Here is a 20,589-nt window from a genome sequence, read left to right on the forward strand (position 1 = left end):
GAAAAAAAAAAAAACCGAGAAACGTGTTCCAATCATCGATGATCGCGTCTGACCAAGTACTTGTGCAATTTCTGTATTTATACAGATATCAATGCCGTGAAACTACATTTGAAGCCAGACACTGAGTTTGAGGTGATCATGTAGCGGTCCAATTTGCTTGCATTGCATTGAAAGACTGAGCAATTTGAAATCACTTAAATGAAGATTTTAGCCCGGACAAACAAGCAGGCTCAAGTTTTCAGTAATATTCAGTAGCTTTACCCATATAACAACATTCTTTCTGGTTGATAATTAAGTTTCGAACGCTTCACGGGTAATTCAGTAAAAAAAAAACGCTTAAAATAAAGGGCATACAGCACGAAAACAAGCATGGTGACCCCATCGTTTTCTTGCACTTTCTGAATTGTTGTGCATGAATATCAATTGTGCCAAGTTTGAAAAACGTCTGGATACTACGTCATTATCAAGGGAATTGCCTTAATAATCTAAATCCAAGTAAACCCTCAAATGGATGTAAATCTCCAGGCAGATGGAGGACGTGGTTTAAAGTGCCTATCACCTCAACACACTTTTCCAATTTATTTTTTCTCCGAAATCGTCCCAAATACATTGCGTTATTTTTAGAACCTTTTCAAAGCAATTTCACTTCTTTATTGCCTTTGAAAGACTGGAAAAGTGGTCACACTTTGATCCAAAAACCGAGCAATGAAGGAGAATGGGTTCGATACCGGGTTGAAGTCACAAATTAATTTGCATCGCTGTTTTCAAAGAACTATCTCAATGCCAAAGCAGTCCTTCACGTCAATTCGGTATCGAACCCATTCCCCTTCATTGCTCGCTTATGGATCAAAGTATGACCACTTTTCCCGTGTTTCAAAGCCAATAAAAAAGGGAAATTTCAATAAAAAGGTTCTAAAAACATGTATTTTCGACGATATCGGAAAATGCATAAAGTGGAAAAGTGTGTTGTGGTGATAGCCATAGGCACTGTAATAGCCAAGAGAATCATGGACACAATTATAGTTACCTTGGCCTTTTCATGATCCAGATCTTTTCCAATGGTAACAAGAAGCTTGCACAAGCATTCAAAAGATTCCTCATCGTTACTCTTCAGCAACTTCACAACACAATCATGCATGATACTCTCTGTCAGCATCTGTAAAATTCAATTTCACTTGCTTGTGGCACTAACCCATTTGACGTCAACAACACCTCTTGCATTAATACCCTACAATCCACGTCAAAAGACTTCGGGACACGTCAAATTTTGGGTGAAAAGTAGATAATTTACTGTACATGCTTTTATCATTATATAAGCAACACGCGTTCTTCTTTTGCTGCCTTTTTCGCGACCCCCTTCCCCCCAGACAATGTTGAAACGTGCGAGCGATCGATGAACAGATCTTGATTTCGGACGCCGTGACAAATCAAAATTGTAATGGGGGGAGGGGGAAAATCGGGAATTGTCCCAACAGTTTTGACCAGGATTGTAAGTTCGCACTTCCCAAGAAGCATTTTTTAACTTTACTTAGTATGCCGTATCCAAATTCACAAGACCAATACGATATTTACATAAACTTAATTTTTCTGCGACTCATCTGTGTATATCTGGAACTTCACTTTACCATTCATAACCAAGACTGTTTCTGAAAAGTCTTACGTTTTCCCCAATAATTGTGCTTGAAACTGGTCAAGCAAGCTATTCCCAGTTTTCAAAGGATTGACACTGACTTATAGGGTCTTATTACATGGTAAATTTCAGCCCGATTAACTGGGCTGAGATTTTAGCCCGGGTTCTGAAAGACACCCTCTTAAAATGAAAGTGGCGATTCCTTGGAGAGGGTTTCAGCTGAGAGCTGAAAATCCTTGCCTGGTTTCTGAAAACGGGCCAGGACTTTCAGTCTGGACAAACGGACTGAAAAGTCCATGTAATCGCTATAGTGTTTTCAACCCAAGCCAAAAAAGGAACGCGAGCATGCACATCGATTGTGTTTTCGCATCTCAGTAAATTTTCCCATGGAAATCTGCGTTTTGCACCTGCGATGAAATTGAGCATGTAATCGCAACCAAATTTCAGCCCGGGCTGAAACTCACCATGTAATCAGGCCCTAAATCTCTCACCATTACACACCCACTGTTGACAAGAGAAAACCCTTTCGAGCCTCCACAAGTCAAGTCAATGCATATCTCAACCGTTTTAAAGGCAAATAATGATCATCTAAAAGGATTGTGCTGCCCCTTTCAGACCAACCATCGCTGCTTCCCGTGTCGCCCCTTCCGCTAGAAAACATATCACTTTCACTGAATAAATTATTGACGAAAGCTAAAATATATGAAAGCCATATATATTTGAACTGTAGAGATATGAATCAAGTTAAGAGGCTGTTCATCGCAGTTATTAACGTTACTTGAGCAGTAACGAAAGGAAAGACTGAAAATTTCAGGCCTCCTTTCTTTATTGCTCAAATGACGTTAACAGCTGCGATGATCAGCGTTTTAACTTGATTTATAAATTATTGCAGGTTGAGCGCTCCAAGACGAGTAACACCTTCGTAATTAGGAGGCCAATGAGACCTTTCACAGACGTGCACCAATCATAGCTAAAAGAAGGGTTCAATCTTGTCTCTACCAAGTCATCAAGTAGGGAGCCCAGGAATTCAATCCCATGGTCCCTGTTGAAATCAAATTCTAGATTGTTATCGTCTGAAACTATTCCATTGCTCCTAAGGAACATGCACAGAGTGGAGCAGGCTGGATTACCAGCCGCTGTTTCAGGAAATGAGTCAGCGCTCACTCCCGAATCACGGCTGGACGCCTGAGGTGAGCTTAATCTCCGCCAATCAGAAACTGGCCTGCACAAATCGAGCAGGCATAAATTACATTTTTTGGTTCATGGTATGCTTTGGCCCGGCCTGTGCAAGCTTTACAGCGCCTTATGGTGGGAATCATCCAAGATTTCGACAACGGAAAGTGTTCGAGAAGCTTTCAAATCCATTGCTATTGCAATTTATCCTCAGACTTCGCTAATGTAAGAGGAAGCAAAGTTCCTCAAGATCAATTTAAATTGCATCTGAGTTTATTGGTGGCAGAACGAGGGCGCCGATGAGGTCGACTGAGAGCTGAAGCTGCCAAAGATTTTGTATATGATTCGCCGGGTGAATTCAAACTCACATTGATCATTTGACCATAAACTCAAGCTCGCATCATCTGGAAACTTCGCACACACGTTTTAGCCATTTTTATGTAATTAAAGTTTTATTAAAATACCAATAAAATTAAAATAAATATTTTTGGATGTCTACTGCCATTCCCCCGCAACTATCAACTTCGCATAAATTATATCTTGAATTTACGTCACAGACACAATCTATCGCTCACACTTCCCGCCGTCTCTTCTCGGGGAGGATACCCGAACTAGAGTGAGCATTAGGAGAACAGAATGAAGTTAACCTACTAATAAGTCTACAATTGATTTTAGTTGCATATTCCTTCGGCAAAACAATTTCCTCTAAAGAACTAATTTACGTAACAAGTTTTACCGCATACAAACGAAGGTAGTTCTGAATACTCGCAGGCCAAAAATTGAGCTGACACTTCTGAGATGCCTACCTTCAGTTTAAAAAGGTCACCGATAAACCGAATATTCCCTAAAGTCCGTCGTTTCTGTTGGTGTTCTTCATCTTGAAGGTCTCTTTTTCTGCTCTGCAATTCTTTCTCCTAAATGGGAAACAAAATTATAATATGTTATGTCGTCGACTAAGAGCGAAAGAAAATGTTAGGTACTCTACTTGCTCCCATTCCAGACCACAAGAATACCCTAATTAAAAAAATAACTGTTAAAAGGTTTATTTGTTGCCGAGCTTGAATTAATGTTTGAGTCTTAAAGAACTTTTGGTCAAAGGTGGTACGCCCAACAAGTCGTTTTCTAAACATCCAATCCTCTTTCCCAATAAATACTAGGTCAACCTTCCCTAAGCTTTATTTGTTTTCCTCACTGCAATCAAACTACTTGGATGAAATTACCCGACACAATTCACAATCAAGCAACACTAACGGTAACCTGCCAAATTTTTATTACATTTTGATTGTGCAGTAGTACTCACACTCAATCCTTGTTTTGTGAGGTCTTCCAGTTTCTCATGAATAGTCTTCTCCACTGATTTTTCTCTCTCAAACTCCTTCTGACATTTATTCATCAAAATCTTCCGGAATGAAACATCTTTCTTTACCCCCTCTTTTTCTACTACAACTTTTTTCTGCAAAGAATAGTAACAGTAACAGAAATTCAAGTGCCTATAACCCCCACAAGGTTTTTTTCGCAGATGAATCGTTGTGTCATGCTGAGCAAAATGGCATGATCCAAATATACATCTGGGTAGACAAAAAAAAGAGTGGGGGAGGGAGGAAAAACAATAATTTGCAATTCTTGACAACTGTGCACTCTTCCGAGAGCATAGAGGATACTCCAGCACAAACGGCCATATCTCCAATCCCCCCATTCTCCCTCCCCCTCCCCCCCCCCCCCCCCAATCCAAAAGGCCTTGAGAAATCACGCAAACTGAACCTGAATGCGTACGAAATAAACGAAACCTACCTTGCAAAAAAGTGGCAACCCACCAAAACAAACTTGCAAGCAACTTTATCCCACACGCATAGAACTTTCCAATTAGGATTTTAAATAAAATAATTATGACATGCATGTTACGATTTTACATACGTTAAGAAGGCATTTGCACATGTAGGCATAGGCAACACTGAAGTTGGCTTCATCAATGGCCTGAAGAACAAAAACAGAACATGAAAAAGGTTAGGTGCAGTTTTTCGTTACCAAAACCACATCCTGTGTGACTGAAAATTGGGTGATTCATCTCCTATTGGTCTAAAAAACAAATCTCAGAGTTCATCCATCACCCAAAATCAATTAAAATTACATTGTCAGAGTCAAGATGTGAAGTAGAAAATTGAACTAATGACAATTAAGCAGAGAAACACCTGAAAATTTTAACAATCCATCATCGAGAATCACTCGATCATATAGGATAAAGTCAGAAAGTTAAATCAGAATAAGATAGAAAGTTCATTATTTTGGACCTCATTACAAAGAGCTCAAAGATCTCGTGTTTACGTCACATCTTCCAGCCAGGATCTCTGATGGCACTTCCTGACTGTCAATTACTATTACTCATTATAGTTCACCACTAAATTTTCTCCGATTCTTATTGGTTTACATTGATCACGTGACGCAATAGTGTTCGTCCGCGGAGAGAGACTATCAGCCCATAGTGCCCGTCCGAGGAAAATACCCGGATGGATAGTAGTCGTCCGCTGAAAATACCTCTGTAAACAAGCGGCCTTATGGAAAATAAACAATCGAAGTTGTATTAAGAGGGTTTTTGTTTGTTTTCTTTTTCAAATTTTACATTGGCTGACACGGCTTTCGTCCAATAAAGTTGAAAATAATTCAACATGATTTTTGATCCGGCGCGCGGAAGAAAATTTAGTAGTGAACAATAAAGACAATAGAGTGTTTATGCCTCGGAACTATCGGTCTGATAGTTGCCCCTTGGAAATTTGATGTTCTTAAAAGTAGCATATTTGCTCTCGAAGCTTCGCTTCTCGGGCAAATATTTGTTTTAAGAACATCAAATTTCCGCGGAGCAACTATCAGCCGATAGTTCCTCGACAGAAACACTCTATTGTTTAAATAGTCACATTTCACTCCACCTTTCCTGATAATAAGGCTTCAACTGCAGTAATTGCTCGTAAAACACAACTCTTCTGATGCTGGTGAAAGGCAACCTTAGTCATTAAAAATATAAGTGAAAAACCAAGGTGAACATACCACAACACCAAATACGGTGTGGCCAACACGTCACGCATGCGCACAGACATTTCAACTGGTCAATTGGCAACCGTGGATGGATAAAAACTGGCTATGCAATTCTGATGAGGCCTAACAAGGCCGAAACAGCTGTTCATGGTTGCCAATAAACCACGTGAAATGGTTGTGCGCAATGCATGATGTGATGGCCTCACCGGGTTCCGTGTTATGGTATGTTCGTTTGCTTTCAAGGCTTTATTTAAACTTTAGCGGCAAAGTACATGAAGGCTTTACCAATATACTGTAGTCTAGTTATAAACATGCCATCATTTAAGGGCCAATACTTTTTTTTACACGAACACTACAGTACAAACCTTTTCAAATATAAGATCGCTTGCACCTTCCAAACGCTCTAGAGTGTCAATTTCTAATTCACTAATTTGTTGCGTCAGTGTCTGAAACTTCTGTGGGGTGAGCTTATTCAGGATACTTCTCACTTTACGATAGAGTTCCTGGAATAAAATTAAACAGTAAAACAAAATGACATGATTGATGGTCACTGCTTTAAAGTGACTTGTGGCTCCTAAAGAGGCAATTATAGCTTGTGCCTTAGGTTCTTCATCGGAGAGTCTTGCTCTTTAAGAGCTCATGCAATTTCCAAATGCTTGTGCGATTGGAACGGAAGACCTCACACAGCAATGACCTGAACCAGGTTGCTGTCGTTAAAACAATGGTTTAGTGGGGGTGCTCAGTCTCGCGGACTCAGAAAACCTGGTTGTGGTTATTGTTATTTCAGGCTTTTCGATTAGAACAGCTAAACTCCCAGGGACAATAAATCTTGATTCCTCCATAAACAGCCTCATCTTTCCATCACAAGCTAGAAAATATTCAGAAATTCGTGAGAAAACCTGAGCAAAATGACTGACAGCTTCATTTTCTTTCACCACCATCACAGCAAATTTATCCACAGGATTATCCTGCCCCTGCTGAGCCTCAAGCTTTTTTCCATGTCGAAGATTCCCAAACATCACTACAAAAGTGGTCACTGTGAACCACTGAATTGAATTAGACTTATTCTAAATATGAAAAGGCATTATACCTTTAAACATTAATAACATTAGATACCCTTTTGTGTGTGTGTATCGGTATATAGAAAATGACTCATTGCCCAGACATCTCTCTGCATTTAGACCTTGGTTGCCAGGTGTTTTTCCAAGTTATGTCACTCATGTTTTTGAATCGATTATAAGTGGATCTTTGGGCAAAAATCAAACCAAAAGTTTGAAATATGGTTTCGAAAAACAAAAGATATCAGTTACTTCGTTACTGGAATGATGTAGGTGAAAGGTGAGTCAACTACATAGTCAGTGTTTTCTGTCTAAGTGCCACTTATCTCCCAAACGAGCAACATGTCTTCAAAAGATGTTAAAAATAGTATACAAAAAATGACAACACTTTGTACACAAAATACCTCTGTCTTTGTTTCTTCTTCATTTCCACCTTTAGAGGCTTCAGTAGGTCTCACCCATCTATTGTCAACTCTCTTTAACTGTTGTAAAAAATGTGTTCAGAGAACAAAATAATTTTATGAGCAGCAGATATAAAAAACATTCATGACAATCAGAAATACTGTGTCTGCATTAACAGGCTTTGGTCAAGATTTTGACTTTGCTTGACATCTAGAGGATTTAAAGAGCCCCTAACCTCGGATTTTTTTAATTGCACTAAAACGAAAGTCCAACTCCATAAATATATTTTATGTCGACACCTTTCCCCGGCCTTGATATAAAATATTGGTAATTAGAGCAAACCGTGCACTTTGCAAGTGGTCGCACTAAGTTTGCTGAGACATGTAAACCTCAAAAAAGACAACTACAAACATGTTGGCGTTATTCGGCCACCAACGTGGCTATTTATTATATCATCAACGAAATCAATAAAAATCGCAGCAAATTAAAGCCATGTTCAGCAAAGGTGGGGCGAGAAAAAACGCCTACACCTAAGAATGAAAGAAAGGAAATAGAAGGACGGAGCAAGGGTAGGGAGGGAGGGAAAAATCTTGATAATCCAAGTTTAGTCCGTGAAGGAACAGCTAAGAGCGCCAGTCACGAAGACTGCAATCCCTTAACTAGACCTATCCTTACTCCGCCCTTATCTATGATTGGCTCATTTTTCTGGCTGAATGCATCTATTGACCCGAGGAGGTCAAAGTCGACGACATAAATAGCATCATTCCTTACAGTCATAATGCCCCTTTTATGTTAACAATATACGATATTTACTTTCCTTCCAACAGGACAGGAAATTTGCACAAGGTAGCACAAATTGGCTGCTGGTCGCGAGGTGGTTAAGCTTACAGGTTTGAATTTGAAGCTTCCAATTCTACTCGCCCAACAAAGAATTTCGTAGCCCAAAAGACTTGCGGCCGGGTCTCATTAGATTAAATTTTTATATCATCAAAAATTTTGGCCATAATTTTTTGAAAAGTGTTCCAAATTTTTTTAACGGGTCGCATTTAAGGAAATTATCATTTCCGAAACATCAGTGATTGATGCAAACATCAATCATATAAACAGTTCCATCATCAAGGAGATCTCGTTTTTTCCCTTTTCACTTGGCTCTGGAAAGATTACAACATAGCTCGGCTTTTCAATCACCAAAATAGACGAACCAGGGGAACTCGATCTTGACACTGCCGCTCCCATTGTAAAAACTGCAGAGAGATCGTGAAAAAACGTTATTTTGCCCTGCCATATACGCGTTTGAAATTGCAATGATCTATTTCCCACTGAAATTTAAGATTTACGACCTACTGTACACAAATAGGTTGAATGACAGCTTGATGCTTAAAACAAACAAAACTGTTTCTGTTGCCAACATTTGGTAGCCTCAGAGGCAGCACTTCGGCTTCTTTGAAGATTGGCAGAATATATTTTGGCACGCTGCAAAAAATTGGAGAGTTTGTTCGAACGTGTGGTCGCACTTACTTCTCATCTTTTAGCGACAGATTAATAACTTGTAAACAAAATTCACTCTGGTACGACCCGGGCCTTAGCCAAGGCAAAACAAATCTCAAAGCTAAACAGCCATGCTCACAAAGCAGAGTGCTGAAATGTGGTACCACGGGGAATTTTAAAAAGATAAATAAAATAGTAATAATAATAATAACAACAACAACAACAACAATAATAATAATAATAATAATAATAATAATAATAACAACAATAACAACAACAATAATTATTATTATTATTATTATTATTATTATTATTATTATTTCTTTTTGTAAGTCTCAAAGTTATTTAGCCGAGCATGAGTGCTCTACTAATTGGGGAGACTACAAATTCACTGAGGTGAGCCTTATTTGGGATAGACAAGAAGGGCATTTCCTCTTTCACTTCAGTTACATCAAGTTAACTCTATACTTCAAAATGTTCTTGTCAATTTAATTTGAAAAAGCACGCTATTAAGTTCCAAGATTTTTAAAGGCCGAGAAGGTTGAACCTGGACCATAAGTGACAATTGCATCACTGATAACCTCTAGACCATCGAAGCAAGCAAACTGCATTTTGGCTTCCATCAATCAAATTTCCAAACATAGGGGGGAAGATAAACTCCGCCTCTGGAAAGTAAATTGGAGTTTTTGTTTAGTTTGCAGCGCGAACACCATTATGGTTATGATTGGCGTCGCATTTGAATATACGAATGTGCCGTGGGAACCAAAGATGCTGATTGGTGGGTTGATCACACATAAGTTGATTTTGTCATCCGTGGTTGGCGTCAGAAGTTTGACTGATGGAAGCCAAAGCGCAGTTTGGCCATTGGCGCTTGAGGATGAATTCCCCAAAACTATGAAAAACGCAGTAAATACTTGTACATGTAGATCAGCACTATTTGGAATGGGTACTTTGAATTAAACACTGTTGATAAGCGCTTTATGAAATACTTGAATACGGTGCATGGGAATATTACGTTGGTGACCTTCTAATCTATGTACATTGTGTACGTGTTACGAGATGTCCAATGTCCTTCTTGTCTATTCCTAAAAGCATTAATCATTCACTGAAATCAGGACAAATCAAATCGAAATTAATGCTAGTTTCTGAGGAGAGGGGAAAACCTCTCGAGGCAGAGCAGAGAACCAACAAACTCAACTTGAAATGCTCATCATTTCTGCAATAGGTAAGCAAAAGTACCTTCAGTCTATATTTACAAAACTAGAATAGCAATTTTGCGCTATCATGATCATTCTTTTGGGTGTTAACTCAAACAGTTTGCTAGTCAACCCGTCTACACTAACTGTTGTGTTCGTCGCATCAGACAATAGTAGTGTTGTGATTTTGAAAATGTCAAGTTTTCAGCAGTGCAGTGAGATCAAGAATATAAATCTACATATGGTACACTTCGTGATTTATCTGTTCTTGTAGCAAAAACAAAAGGAATATACCATTTGGTTGCCCCGGGCAATCAGGCAACTGTTAATGTTAACCCCTGGGACTCTATCCATGAGACCATTTCACAAACTGCTTTGCATTAAGTTTTGGATTTTTTTTTTCATGGCAGAGCAGTTTTGTTGATGCCAAATAAGAGACAGGCCACTGGACAATTAATGACCTCTGACATTGATAGTCTGAAAATTAAATTACATCTATAAATCCCAAAAAAAATTCTTAGGTAAAATAAACATTTACAATGATTCTTTTGTTAGTTATAAGGCACATTACAATAACCCTGATTGGAGCATACCCCTCCATGATGAAACATCAGGCAAAATGAATTCCCACTCCACCCCTGGAAAGGCCATTTAACTAGGTCGGGGAGGGGGGGGGGGGAGGGATAGATATTTGCATAACATAAAATAAAACAATAAGCAGTTTAACGAACAAAATGATACATGAAACGAATCACATATTGAACCGCGGATATGTAACCAAGTGAAGCTACGAGCCTCGCAGTTATGAACACAATAATAGCAATTGTGTAGAGAGGCCTCAAAAATTCACGACTTCAACGGGGTTTGAACCCAAGACCTCGCGATGCCGGTGTGATGCCCCAATCAACTGAGCTAGAAGAAGCCATTGAGATCCTGAGTTTTTCAAGCTTCTCTACGCAATTGCTAAAACTGCATTCATAACTGAGATGATCATAGGTTCACTTAATAGGTGGTTTGCAACCAATCTCTTGAGACAGATAACAACGGCTAAATGTACAAATGCTAAATGACAAACAAAAGAAGCTAATGAGAGACCTCTACTTTTTGCCATTCAAGGTGGCTGCAATTAAAAAAAGATTCAGCAGACAGTACTTAAATACATCTACCAGTACTCACATCTGGTTTTTGCTGCACACTTGGGAATTCAATTACTTTTTTGGGTTGCACGTTTCGCCCACGGTTACCTCTCATGCTTCTATCATTATTCTGGAAATGAACAGAAAATAATACTATGAACTAGGGTGGAAGCAGATTGCAACCAGATGGAAGGTAACCACGCTTTTAATTTAATGTAGGAGACTAAAATCACTATTGCCTCCCACAAATCTCCTAAGAATAGCTGCAAGTCTTTGCTGCCAACTTGACCAGAAAATAAGGGAATTCTTGAAGAAGCTCCCAATAATAATTATTAAAACTCTAAGGCCCAATGACACAGCTGTTTCCCTATTTTTTTAGCATTATTTTTTTGAAAATCAGCTATAAAAAAAGATGTGATGTAGAAAATAAATGTGTACATTCAAATAAATTTGTTCATTAAATAGGCAAAACGTATCCACAAATAGTTGATGGCCTACACAGCTTTCTAACAGTTAAAAACCAACATCCCAACAATGTTTACAAATTACTTCCATCAAGGCAATATGTGTTGTTGACTTGACAGTTTTGGATTCAAAAAATACTTGGACATTGCTGGTGAAATAACCATGTACACTGTACTGTACAATGTGATATTGTTGGAACATGAATATTTCGCCAGAGTTGATGAAGTGAATATTCAACGCAGCATATTGTGTTGTCATGGTAATAGCACATACAGCTGTAGTTCAGCTAAAATTTGTGTATTGGTGTTCACAATGTGTGACAACTCATCTAAGTATTACTAAGTACTATACCTTTGCAATCAATGTCCACAAAACATCAAATGTTAATTCCTTTGTTGTCTGCTTAGCGGACAGTGAGGGATCACAAGGCCTCAAACATGTGAAGGGCTCAATGGAAATAATAAATTCAGAAGTTCAAGTTTCCACTTAGCCTGCTTGCAGGCGGTAGATGTTTTTGTTGCGGCAAAACCACGTATCAGAAGCCATATTGGAAGCATGTGGGATAGGTCTGGGCCAGGTGACAAAATGATGGGGAGCGCAGGAAAGAGAGGGTGAGAAAAACCATCAGCCCGAAAATCAGTCTTTTCTCAGCAGCTGCCCACTTGTCTGTTGAGTTTCCGGTTACATGTCTCGCCACAATAATTTGATTATTAAGCTCGGTCTAACTAGCACTTCTGATAAAGTACCTGTGAGAATGAGGCGCGGTGGCCTACACTTTACTCTTACGGTGCCTCTCTCCTCCCAGGTGTATAAATGGGTACCGGCGAAATGCTGGGGTAATCCTGCGATGGACTAGCATCCCATCCATGGACTAGCACCCCATCCAGGGGGAAGTAGAAATACTCCTAGTCGCTTCATGCTACTGAAACCGGCCTGATGGGCTTTCTGGCTCGTAAGCAGAGACTTTTACCCTGTGAGAATTTCAGGGTATCTGATGATGATGGGATTGAGGTTTGTTGGCAGAAATATGACTTTTGGTTTTTTTGGATATGTGCTAACTGAGGATTCAATTACTAAGACGAGATGGCTGCTTCCACTTTTAAGAATCAGCCAATATTTGCAACAGGAGTTTCGTACAAGACATGGGAAAAATGAGTTGGAAATTTGGAGCCGAATGACAGATGTGGGCGAGAACAAACAGGCACTTGCAGTTACTTTATCACTGCAAGGACAAGCACAAGCAAAAGCAGTCGAAATTGATGTGGAAAAGTTGAGTGACAAAAATGGAATGCAAACTGCATGTTATTGGAGAATTGGACAAGATATTTTTTCAGGATTTTGTCAATTTACCGTCTGAAAACTACACCAAATTTGACAAATATCACATAGAAGAAGGACAAGACATGTCCAGCTTTATCATCAAGTTTGAAAGGAGGTATGATCTTTGCAAGAAGTCTGATATGTCATTGCCCAATGCTGTCTTAAGTTTCAAACTCCTCAACAGTGCTGGTCTATCAGAAATGGATAGGCAATTGGTGTTAACTGCAGCTAAGGATTTAAAGTTTGATTCTCTTGATGTAATATGCCCTTAAATAAATTTTTGGAGGTTCATCGCATTCAGACAGTTTTGTAAGTGGCGGTGGTATCACAGTTAAGCAGGAAGCTGTGTATTATACAAAGTCCGGCAGTCGACATCATAGTTCAACTAAAAGATCTGGTTTAAACCGCAGCTCTAGCGGCGAAAAAATGCAGAAAATGAAGAATACACAAAAGGGGACGACTCCATTGGTCAGATAAGGGAATTGTACAAAATGCACAATATGTGGATCTGTTTTTCACTGGGTAAACGACTCCCCACACAAGCAAAATGTTTATGAGGTTTGTGAAAACCAAGAAGATCAAGTAATTTGAGTTTTTTGGATTTGTCCTCTATTTTATAATTTTTGAAAAAAAGAATGTACTACATTCTAAAACTGTACTGATGGAGACTGGCCGTAGAAACGTCCCAAAGGTTGATTCATTAAAAGGGTACTTAAAAGATCTTGTGTGTTTGATAAAAAGCCCACCGGCCAGCAGTATTCTACTTCGTGTATGTGAAATAATGCAAACCTGCAGTTGTGTATTTCAACCGTGTCAGGCAACATACACATGTATAAGCTGAAGTGTAGGTGGAAAAAAAAGAGGAAAAGTGGTTCTGAGATACTCAGTATAAACAACGTCTTCAACTCTGCTGAAGATACTTCATCAAACTCTGGCGGACCAAGTGAAAATTCAAAGAAAGCGCTATTACTACTACAGAATCCGCACAAGACACTGAGAGCATGTGTTAAAACGAAGTCACGTGTTTTAATTTAAAAAAAGGTAAAGTTAAAGTCCGCTACGAGCCTAGAAGGCCCACCAGGCCGGCACTTATCTCCGGTTTCTGTAGCAGGAAGCGACTAGGAATATTTCTACTCCCCCCTGGATGGGATGCTAGTTCATCGCAGGGTTACCCACAGCATTTTCGCCAGTACTCATTTATACACCTGGGTGGAGAGAGGCACCGTGAGAGTAAAGTGTCTAATGCCCAAGAACAGAACACAATGTCCCCGGCTAGGACCCGAACCCGGGCCACTCGATCCGAAGTCGAGCACACTGACCATGAGGCCACCGCGCAGGCAAAGGCAACAAGATAATTTTTGTCTGAAAACATCACGAGTGGCCTTGAATTTACCTTCTAAAATCCAAGAAAACGCATTTATGAGAATCTAAATTTCAAAAATTTTGGAGGGAAATGCCCTCAGACCCCGTTAGAAGGGACACGCCAGAGGTGTGTTCAACTGGGCGTTCCGCCTGTTAAGTACCCATTACCGTCTTGACAAAATTTTAGTTACATCCCCGATAAAGGTGAGTTTTTTCACTCGCGTGCTATATCTTTTGACTGAGTATAAAATGGTAAAGATTTTTACTTTACTTTTACCAATAAAGTAAGAGACTGTAATAAAGCTGTGAATCATTTTAACCCTTTCCCTCCTAAGAGTGGTGACACTTATAAATTTTACTCTGTCTAACGCCAGATGATTTTACCGGTCAATGGGTTACTCTCCAGGGGTGAGAGGGTTAACCTCATCTAGGTCCACTCAAAAACTATGTCCCTTCAACCCCTTCCCTCCTAAATATAAGAGTGACATTTAAAGATTTTACTCTGAATGAATGAATGACAACTTTATATAAGTCTCAAGTCTTGATAGCCGAGCACAAGTGCTCTACTAATTGGGGAGACCAAAATATTTAGAGTTTCCCACTGGCTGAAGCATGAAAGAAGAGAGAAACAGATTTCTCATGCTCGGGAGCCTGGGTCGGGGCGCATGTCTGGCTTACAGACATGCACACTTAGCACATGCAGTTTTCGTCTTTTGCTGCCTTAGTGCAAGCTCTAAAAGTGCCGGGTGGTAGAAATTTTGATAAATATCTTTACAAATATCATCAGAAGTGTTCCTAATTCGACTTGACATGCCTCGAATGTCAAGTCAAGCGCTCAGCCGCCTTGAAGCACAAAATGCGAGCCCAGAACAGTCGCGATCAAGCAGTCGACAGCGCAATTCCGCACGACGTGAATCAAGACCACAAGATCGTTCTTCGGGAGGCTCTCGTCGTCACTCAAATGCAAGCGAAGAAGAAAAGAGTACCAGCTTGGGCTCAAACACTACTTGATGCGCCTCAAATTGCTCGAGCACAAGATAAAGGAGACGGGGAAACGAGCAAGCAAGAAACGGGAGGGTTCCCCCGTGCCCGAATTCAAGTACAAACGGAATAAGATTCAGTTTGACAACAACAAAGTGTCATGTCATTTGCGGTAGTAGGCACCTTGGCAGCCCAGCGTGAGAAAAAGGTACAACTGTAAAATCTTTTCAACTAGGATTTAGGAAAGTTAAGAAAATAAAAGTTAAAATTAAATCTAAGAGTTATTTTGTCGATAAAATGCTGTCATAATATTATCACCTAATAATTATTTAATAACTAACTACATTATGAACAGCAAGAACAACGCATGCATCTGTCGTCCAATAGAGAGCTAACGTCAAACTTTCGAATAGTGCTTTTAAAATTGTTCAAAGTTTTTGCAGATATGATATTTTTAGGCAGTTTTTTTCATCATTTTGGTCCAAGGTAGTGCAGAGAATGTTGACCATATGTTACTGTATTATATTCAGGAATGCTAAAATCAGTTTGTCTTAAAGAATAAGAAGTGCGATGAGTATTAAAAATGTTAATAATAATAATAATAATAATAATAACAATAATTATGGCATTTATACAGCGCCATATAAACTAGCTGCTCTATGGCGCTCCACAATTCCACAGTTAAAAATATTTATACAAAATTATAAATAATATTTCTTAAAAAGAAAAGTCTTTAATTTACATTTAAAAAGAGTGATCGATCCGCTCTTCCTTACATGTCAAGGGGTAGGGCATTCCAGAGCTTTGGTGCTGCAACTGAAAATGCCCTGTCCCCATAGGTCCTTTGATTGGATCTAGGAATCGTCAGAAGACCTTGATCAACCGACCTTAGATTGCGACTAGGTTTATAATTCCTCAAAAGACTGTTAATATATGCAGGAGCGAAATTATTCAGTGATTTATAAACTAATAATAAAATTTTAAAAATGATACTACTTTCCACTGGCAGCCAGTGCAGTTCCCAGAGGATTGGTGTAGCACGTGCATACCTCGGCTTGCACGAAACGAGGCGGGCAGCACAATTTTGGACTGCTTGTAGCCGCTGAATCAGATATTTTGGAAGGCCGTACAAAAGTGCGTTGCCGTTGTCCAATCTGCAGGTGATGAAAGCATGCACAAGAGCTGCTGTGGAATTTTCGGAAGGATATTATTGGATTTTAGCAATTCGTCTAATGTGGTAAAACAAGACTTAGAAATAGAGTTAACATGTTCCTCTAGAGATAAACTATCATCAACTATAAAACCCAAATTTCTAGCTGAGACCGACAACTTTACAACCTGTTCACTAACGGAGATAGAATCAAACAAAGGACGAGGGCGGTACTTAGAACTAATTACTAAAAGCTCAGACTTCTCGCTATTTGATTTTATTAACCTGTTGAGCCTCATCCATTCATAGATTTTGGATGGACAAGCCTCTGTTGAATGGACGGCTGAAGCTTGCCCCTCGCCACTGAGGGAATCAAAGGATAAGTATAATTGGGTGTCGTCCGCGTAAATGTGGAAACCCACGTTATACTTCCTTACGATATCCCCAAGTGGCGAGGTGTATAGCAGATAAAGGATAGGGCTTAAAACGGAGCCCTGTGGCACCCCGCATGTCAGTGGCTGGTGTGAAGACTTTTCCCCTCTTATTTCCACAAACTGAAATCTATTGCTGAGATATGATTTAAACCAGGAGAGAGCCAGACCACATACACCGAAACGATGACTCAGCCGGTCGAGCAATATTCCATGATCTACAGTGTCGAAAGCAGCTGATAAATCCAGGAGAAGCAGGATAACAGACTGTCATTGCGGCCATACTGTTGCTAATATAGGCTGGAAATTATTTGTTTGACTTTATACATAAGAGTGCATACATCTTGCAGGCGTCTGTTCTTTAGTGTTGATAGCTCAGCTCTCTTGAGTTAAGTTCTGAGTAGGTTGCGCGATGATCTTTGTACACAGCCCTTAAGCCTTTCTCTTGGAACACCGCAGATGAGGGCATGATCACTTAGCGACAGATAGTAGTTTCCAGAATTTTAAAAGAGTTCTAGCTTCTTGCTACGTAACATATCAATCAAAGTTTCCGTCATCATTGCACCTCGATTCTCTAGTCTTGTGGATTTTGTAATTAAACATTCAAAACCTTGTTCATTTTCCAAATCCAATAAAATTTTCTCCCCGGGCTTATCAGGACACAATCTGTCTAAATTTAATTTAAGTCGCCAATTACATTGTACTACCACAGAGGTGCCTGGAGGCTGGCCCAGTTAAAGACGTAGATCACTTTTAGGGGGTTGGGTTCATGTTAAACCTAGCAGGGGACATATACAGTGTCCAAATCCTGAAAAAAAGAGTAATAATAAACTGTCCTAACATTTCTCACATTTTTTTTCAGGAAAGTCTACTGATGGAAGCTTAACACTTTAAGCCCTTTAACGGAAAATTGTTGATGTATGATTGTTTTCCTGTTAAAGGTCACATATAGAGCTTACCTTTGACCGCTGCCGCATGTATGCAGGAAGAAACGTAGTTTCGCCACCATCGCCTTTCGCCATTCTTAAATGAAAAGAGGCTTATGTGAGCTATAATATATACATATGTGATTGGCTACCTGAGCAGGCAAGATGGAGCTATCTTGTCCGCTCGAGATTTCTCGTATGGTCCCGCAAGATCAAAGATCATTTTTTGGTGTTTTATCTCATATAATAAATCCTTTATTGACCAAGCTTTTTTGGTCAAGATGGCTGGATATTGGCCTTGTTTTTTTTCTTTTTGCGTGTTTATGGACCTTGACTTCGTCTCGGTCCTTAAACACGCAAAGAAAGAACTTGGCCAGCCACTTTGAAACAAGCTTGGTCAATAATCCATATATACCTAGAGATAACAAATATTATTTATATTAGCCATAGTAAATCATGCTAAGACTCCTTGGTACTATAATGTGGCATTAGTGTCGCTAATTCAATTTTCCATTGTAAATCAACTCACATCAGGAATATGGGTCCTACCATACACTCCTTCAGTATCAAAATTAATCTCTATAGATGGTAACACGTGGAAATCCAACAGAAATATAATGCACTGTATTAATTTTCTAACCCTAGATTCTCAGTCTTTCAAATCACGCCTCTCTTCCAAAATCTATCCATTATACGCGTGTGTGTATCTGAGACTCGAGATTTCCAATATCATCCCAATATTGATTTTCCATTTTGAATGGTGCCACTTGACGAGCTATTAAGCTATTTGTGGGTGAGATCAGTGGAAATTTGAAATACATTGGAAATAAATTACTGCAGCCTATTATATCTTTCCCAGTCCCTTTTTTAACCATCATACCCCTGTAATACCACTGCACAGTACCTGTTCTGTTGGAAACCTGGTTTTGAAGGGGCACGAGCCTGGACAAGAACAACCTCCAAATCAGGCAAACCATCTGGTTTTTGCAAACACATTGGATGGATTTGGAACTGTAATAGGAAATCGCGGTCATAAGTAAGTTTTTCTCCGTCTGGTTGTTGATCAGAAACATCTTCCATTTCTGTGAAGTAAAACATAACAACATTACGATATGAAACAATATAGTTTTCAATATCTATTTCAGTGTAACAATGCAAATCAGTTAATTAGAAATATTTTTAAACCATTGACTCCTGCGACAAAGACTTTTACTTTGTCTAACACAAGATGATTTTACTCGTCAAGGAGTGGTTTAGGAATCAATGGGTTAACTACCTCTACATCCACTAAAAGAACTGTTCCATTGACTCCTAGGAGAGAGCCTCACGTGTAATAGATTTTACTCTGTCTAACGCCACACAATTTTACTCATCATTGGGGGACGGTTTAAGAGTCAGTGGGCTAAGGAAACCTAATTTAAAATACCATTTGAATTTTTTTTCTGTGCATTTGAACTGCAGAATACACAATCTCATCCCCAGGGTCCGCTTTTCTTTTGGTCAGCACCAAAAACACGGACTCCGGTCACTTCCAAGGCAGGAAATTCGCAAATCGTGGACTTCTGGCTAATCTATGGACGCTCAGAAATTTGAAACAACAGTGTCGCAACAGTGGTCGTCAACGGTTACAAAAATGGACCTTGACTAGAACTGGGCATAAATTGGAAGTGGTCAGACTCTGGGTTCTTGGTGCTGACCAAAAGGAAAGCGGAGTCTGGGGACGAGATTGCAGAATACATGAATTACAGCCAGGAAGATCATCACCACCACATAAGCAACTCAAGATGTGAGCAAGCCTGAAAATTTTCAGGCTTAATGGGTTACGCGACGTGACATGACCTGCTAAACGCCCTTACTCCCAGTTGCAGACTGAATTGCTAAGGGCGCGGCTCGATAAGATCAGACTGAAGGAGCTGCCGGCTTGGCGCTCAGCCCCTGAACACGACCCATGTATGACCTCGGAGCACAGCACCACAGCCAGATGGAATAAGCTCGGGGAGTCTGTTGCTGAGGGAGGATATTTTCACACTTGCTTGCAGGAAGTCAAGTTCAATTTTATTTTCAAAAATTAAGGTCAAATTTTACAATGAACACTACAGAAGTATAGCAATGCTAATCAAGCCGTGCAGTGTTATGGCAAACAGGGCACCAAACTTATAAGAAACGATTAGTAAGATAAAGTAAAATCAGACTTTTTAGCTTCTTTAGCTTGCCTGTGAGAAAATCTGTTTGCGCTTTAAGAAGAAAACTTCGTTGTATTTTGTACTTTGTGTGTGATTGATTGTATGTGACTTTGCAGGCTTGAAATTGCGACCAATACAGTCTTTCCCTTGGCAACTAAAATATATGGAGAAGTAGCAAATTTGCGACTTGTTTTCATCTTCGCTCTTTCGAAACAAAAGGGTTAGCAGTTACCACTATGCTGCTCTTTTTACTAAAGTAAATGAAGAAATGACAAAATTATTTTGTTTCTCGCCATGAGTTTTCTTTCAATCTGAAGATTTTTTGATGCGATGTTACGAGCACAACTCCATTCCTTCGATATCATTCGCTATTTTCAGCGTTCTTTCAACACAAGTACTGTGGGCTCATATTTTGTTTTGCTACATCGCTGACAACACAATGCAACGCGATGATTTTGCGACTACATTTTCGTATCTTGTCGAAAAATTGCAGGGCCGACACGAGTACTCTTGTATCTTGGACGAGTGGATTTCCAAAAGCACTTGTCCTACGCGACAAGTAGAGTTTGCCGGAAAAATGGTATTTTTTACTGAGATCTGAGTTCCCAAGCATCCCTGGACTTTGTAAACTAGCCTGAGTTTGCGAATTTTGGTTTCTTTT

General features: G+C 39.5%; 1 protein-coding gene across 4 annotated transcripts in view; it reads right to left on the reverse strand.

The window, feature by feature from the left end:
- The window catches only part of LOC138051845 (eukaryotic translation initiation factor 4 gamma 1-like), an 80,028-nt gene that overhangs the window by 26,256 nt on the left and 33,183 nt on the right, over nt 1–20,589 (reverse strand). For all 4 annotated transcript variants that reach the window (XM_068898139.1, XM_068898137.1, XM_068898138.1 and 1 more), the window contains exons 4-12: nt 18,650–18,827; nt 17,779–17,842; nt 11,151–11,240; nt 7,293–7,370; nt 6,196–6,333; nt 4,718–4,777; nt 4,104–4,256; nt 3,610–3,717; nt 1,028–1,156 (exon numbers count right to left, since the gene is read on the reverse strand). In XM_068898139.1, coding sequence (XP_068754240.1) covers nt 1,028–1,156; nt 3,610–3,717; nt 4,104–4,256; nt 4,718–4,777; nt 6,196–6,333; nt 7,293–7,370; nt 11,151–11,240; nt 17,779–17,842; nt 18,650–18,827 — 998 coding nt within the window. The remainder of the gene's footprint in view (nt 1–1,027; nt 1,157–3,609; nt 3,718–4,103; nt 4,257–4,717; nt 4,778–6,195; nt 6,334–7,292; nt 7,371–11,150; nt 11,241–17,778; nt 17,843–18,649; nt 18,828–20,589) is intronic.

The sequence above is a fragment of the Montipora capricornis genome, chromosome 6, assembly GCF_036669925.1.
Source record: "Montipora capricornis isolate CH-2021 chromosome 6, ASM3666992v2, whole genome shotgun sequence".
Lineage (NCBI taxonomy): Eukaryota > Metazoa > Cnidaria > Anthozoa > Scleractinia > Acroporidae > Montipora > Montipora capricornis.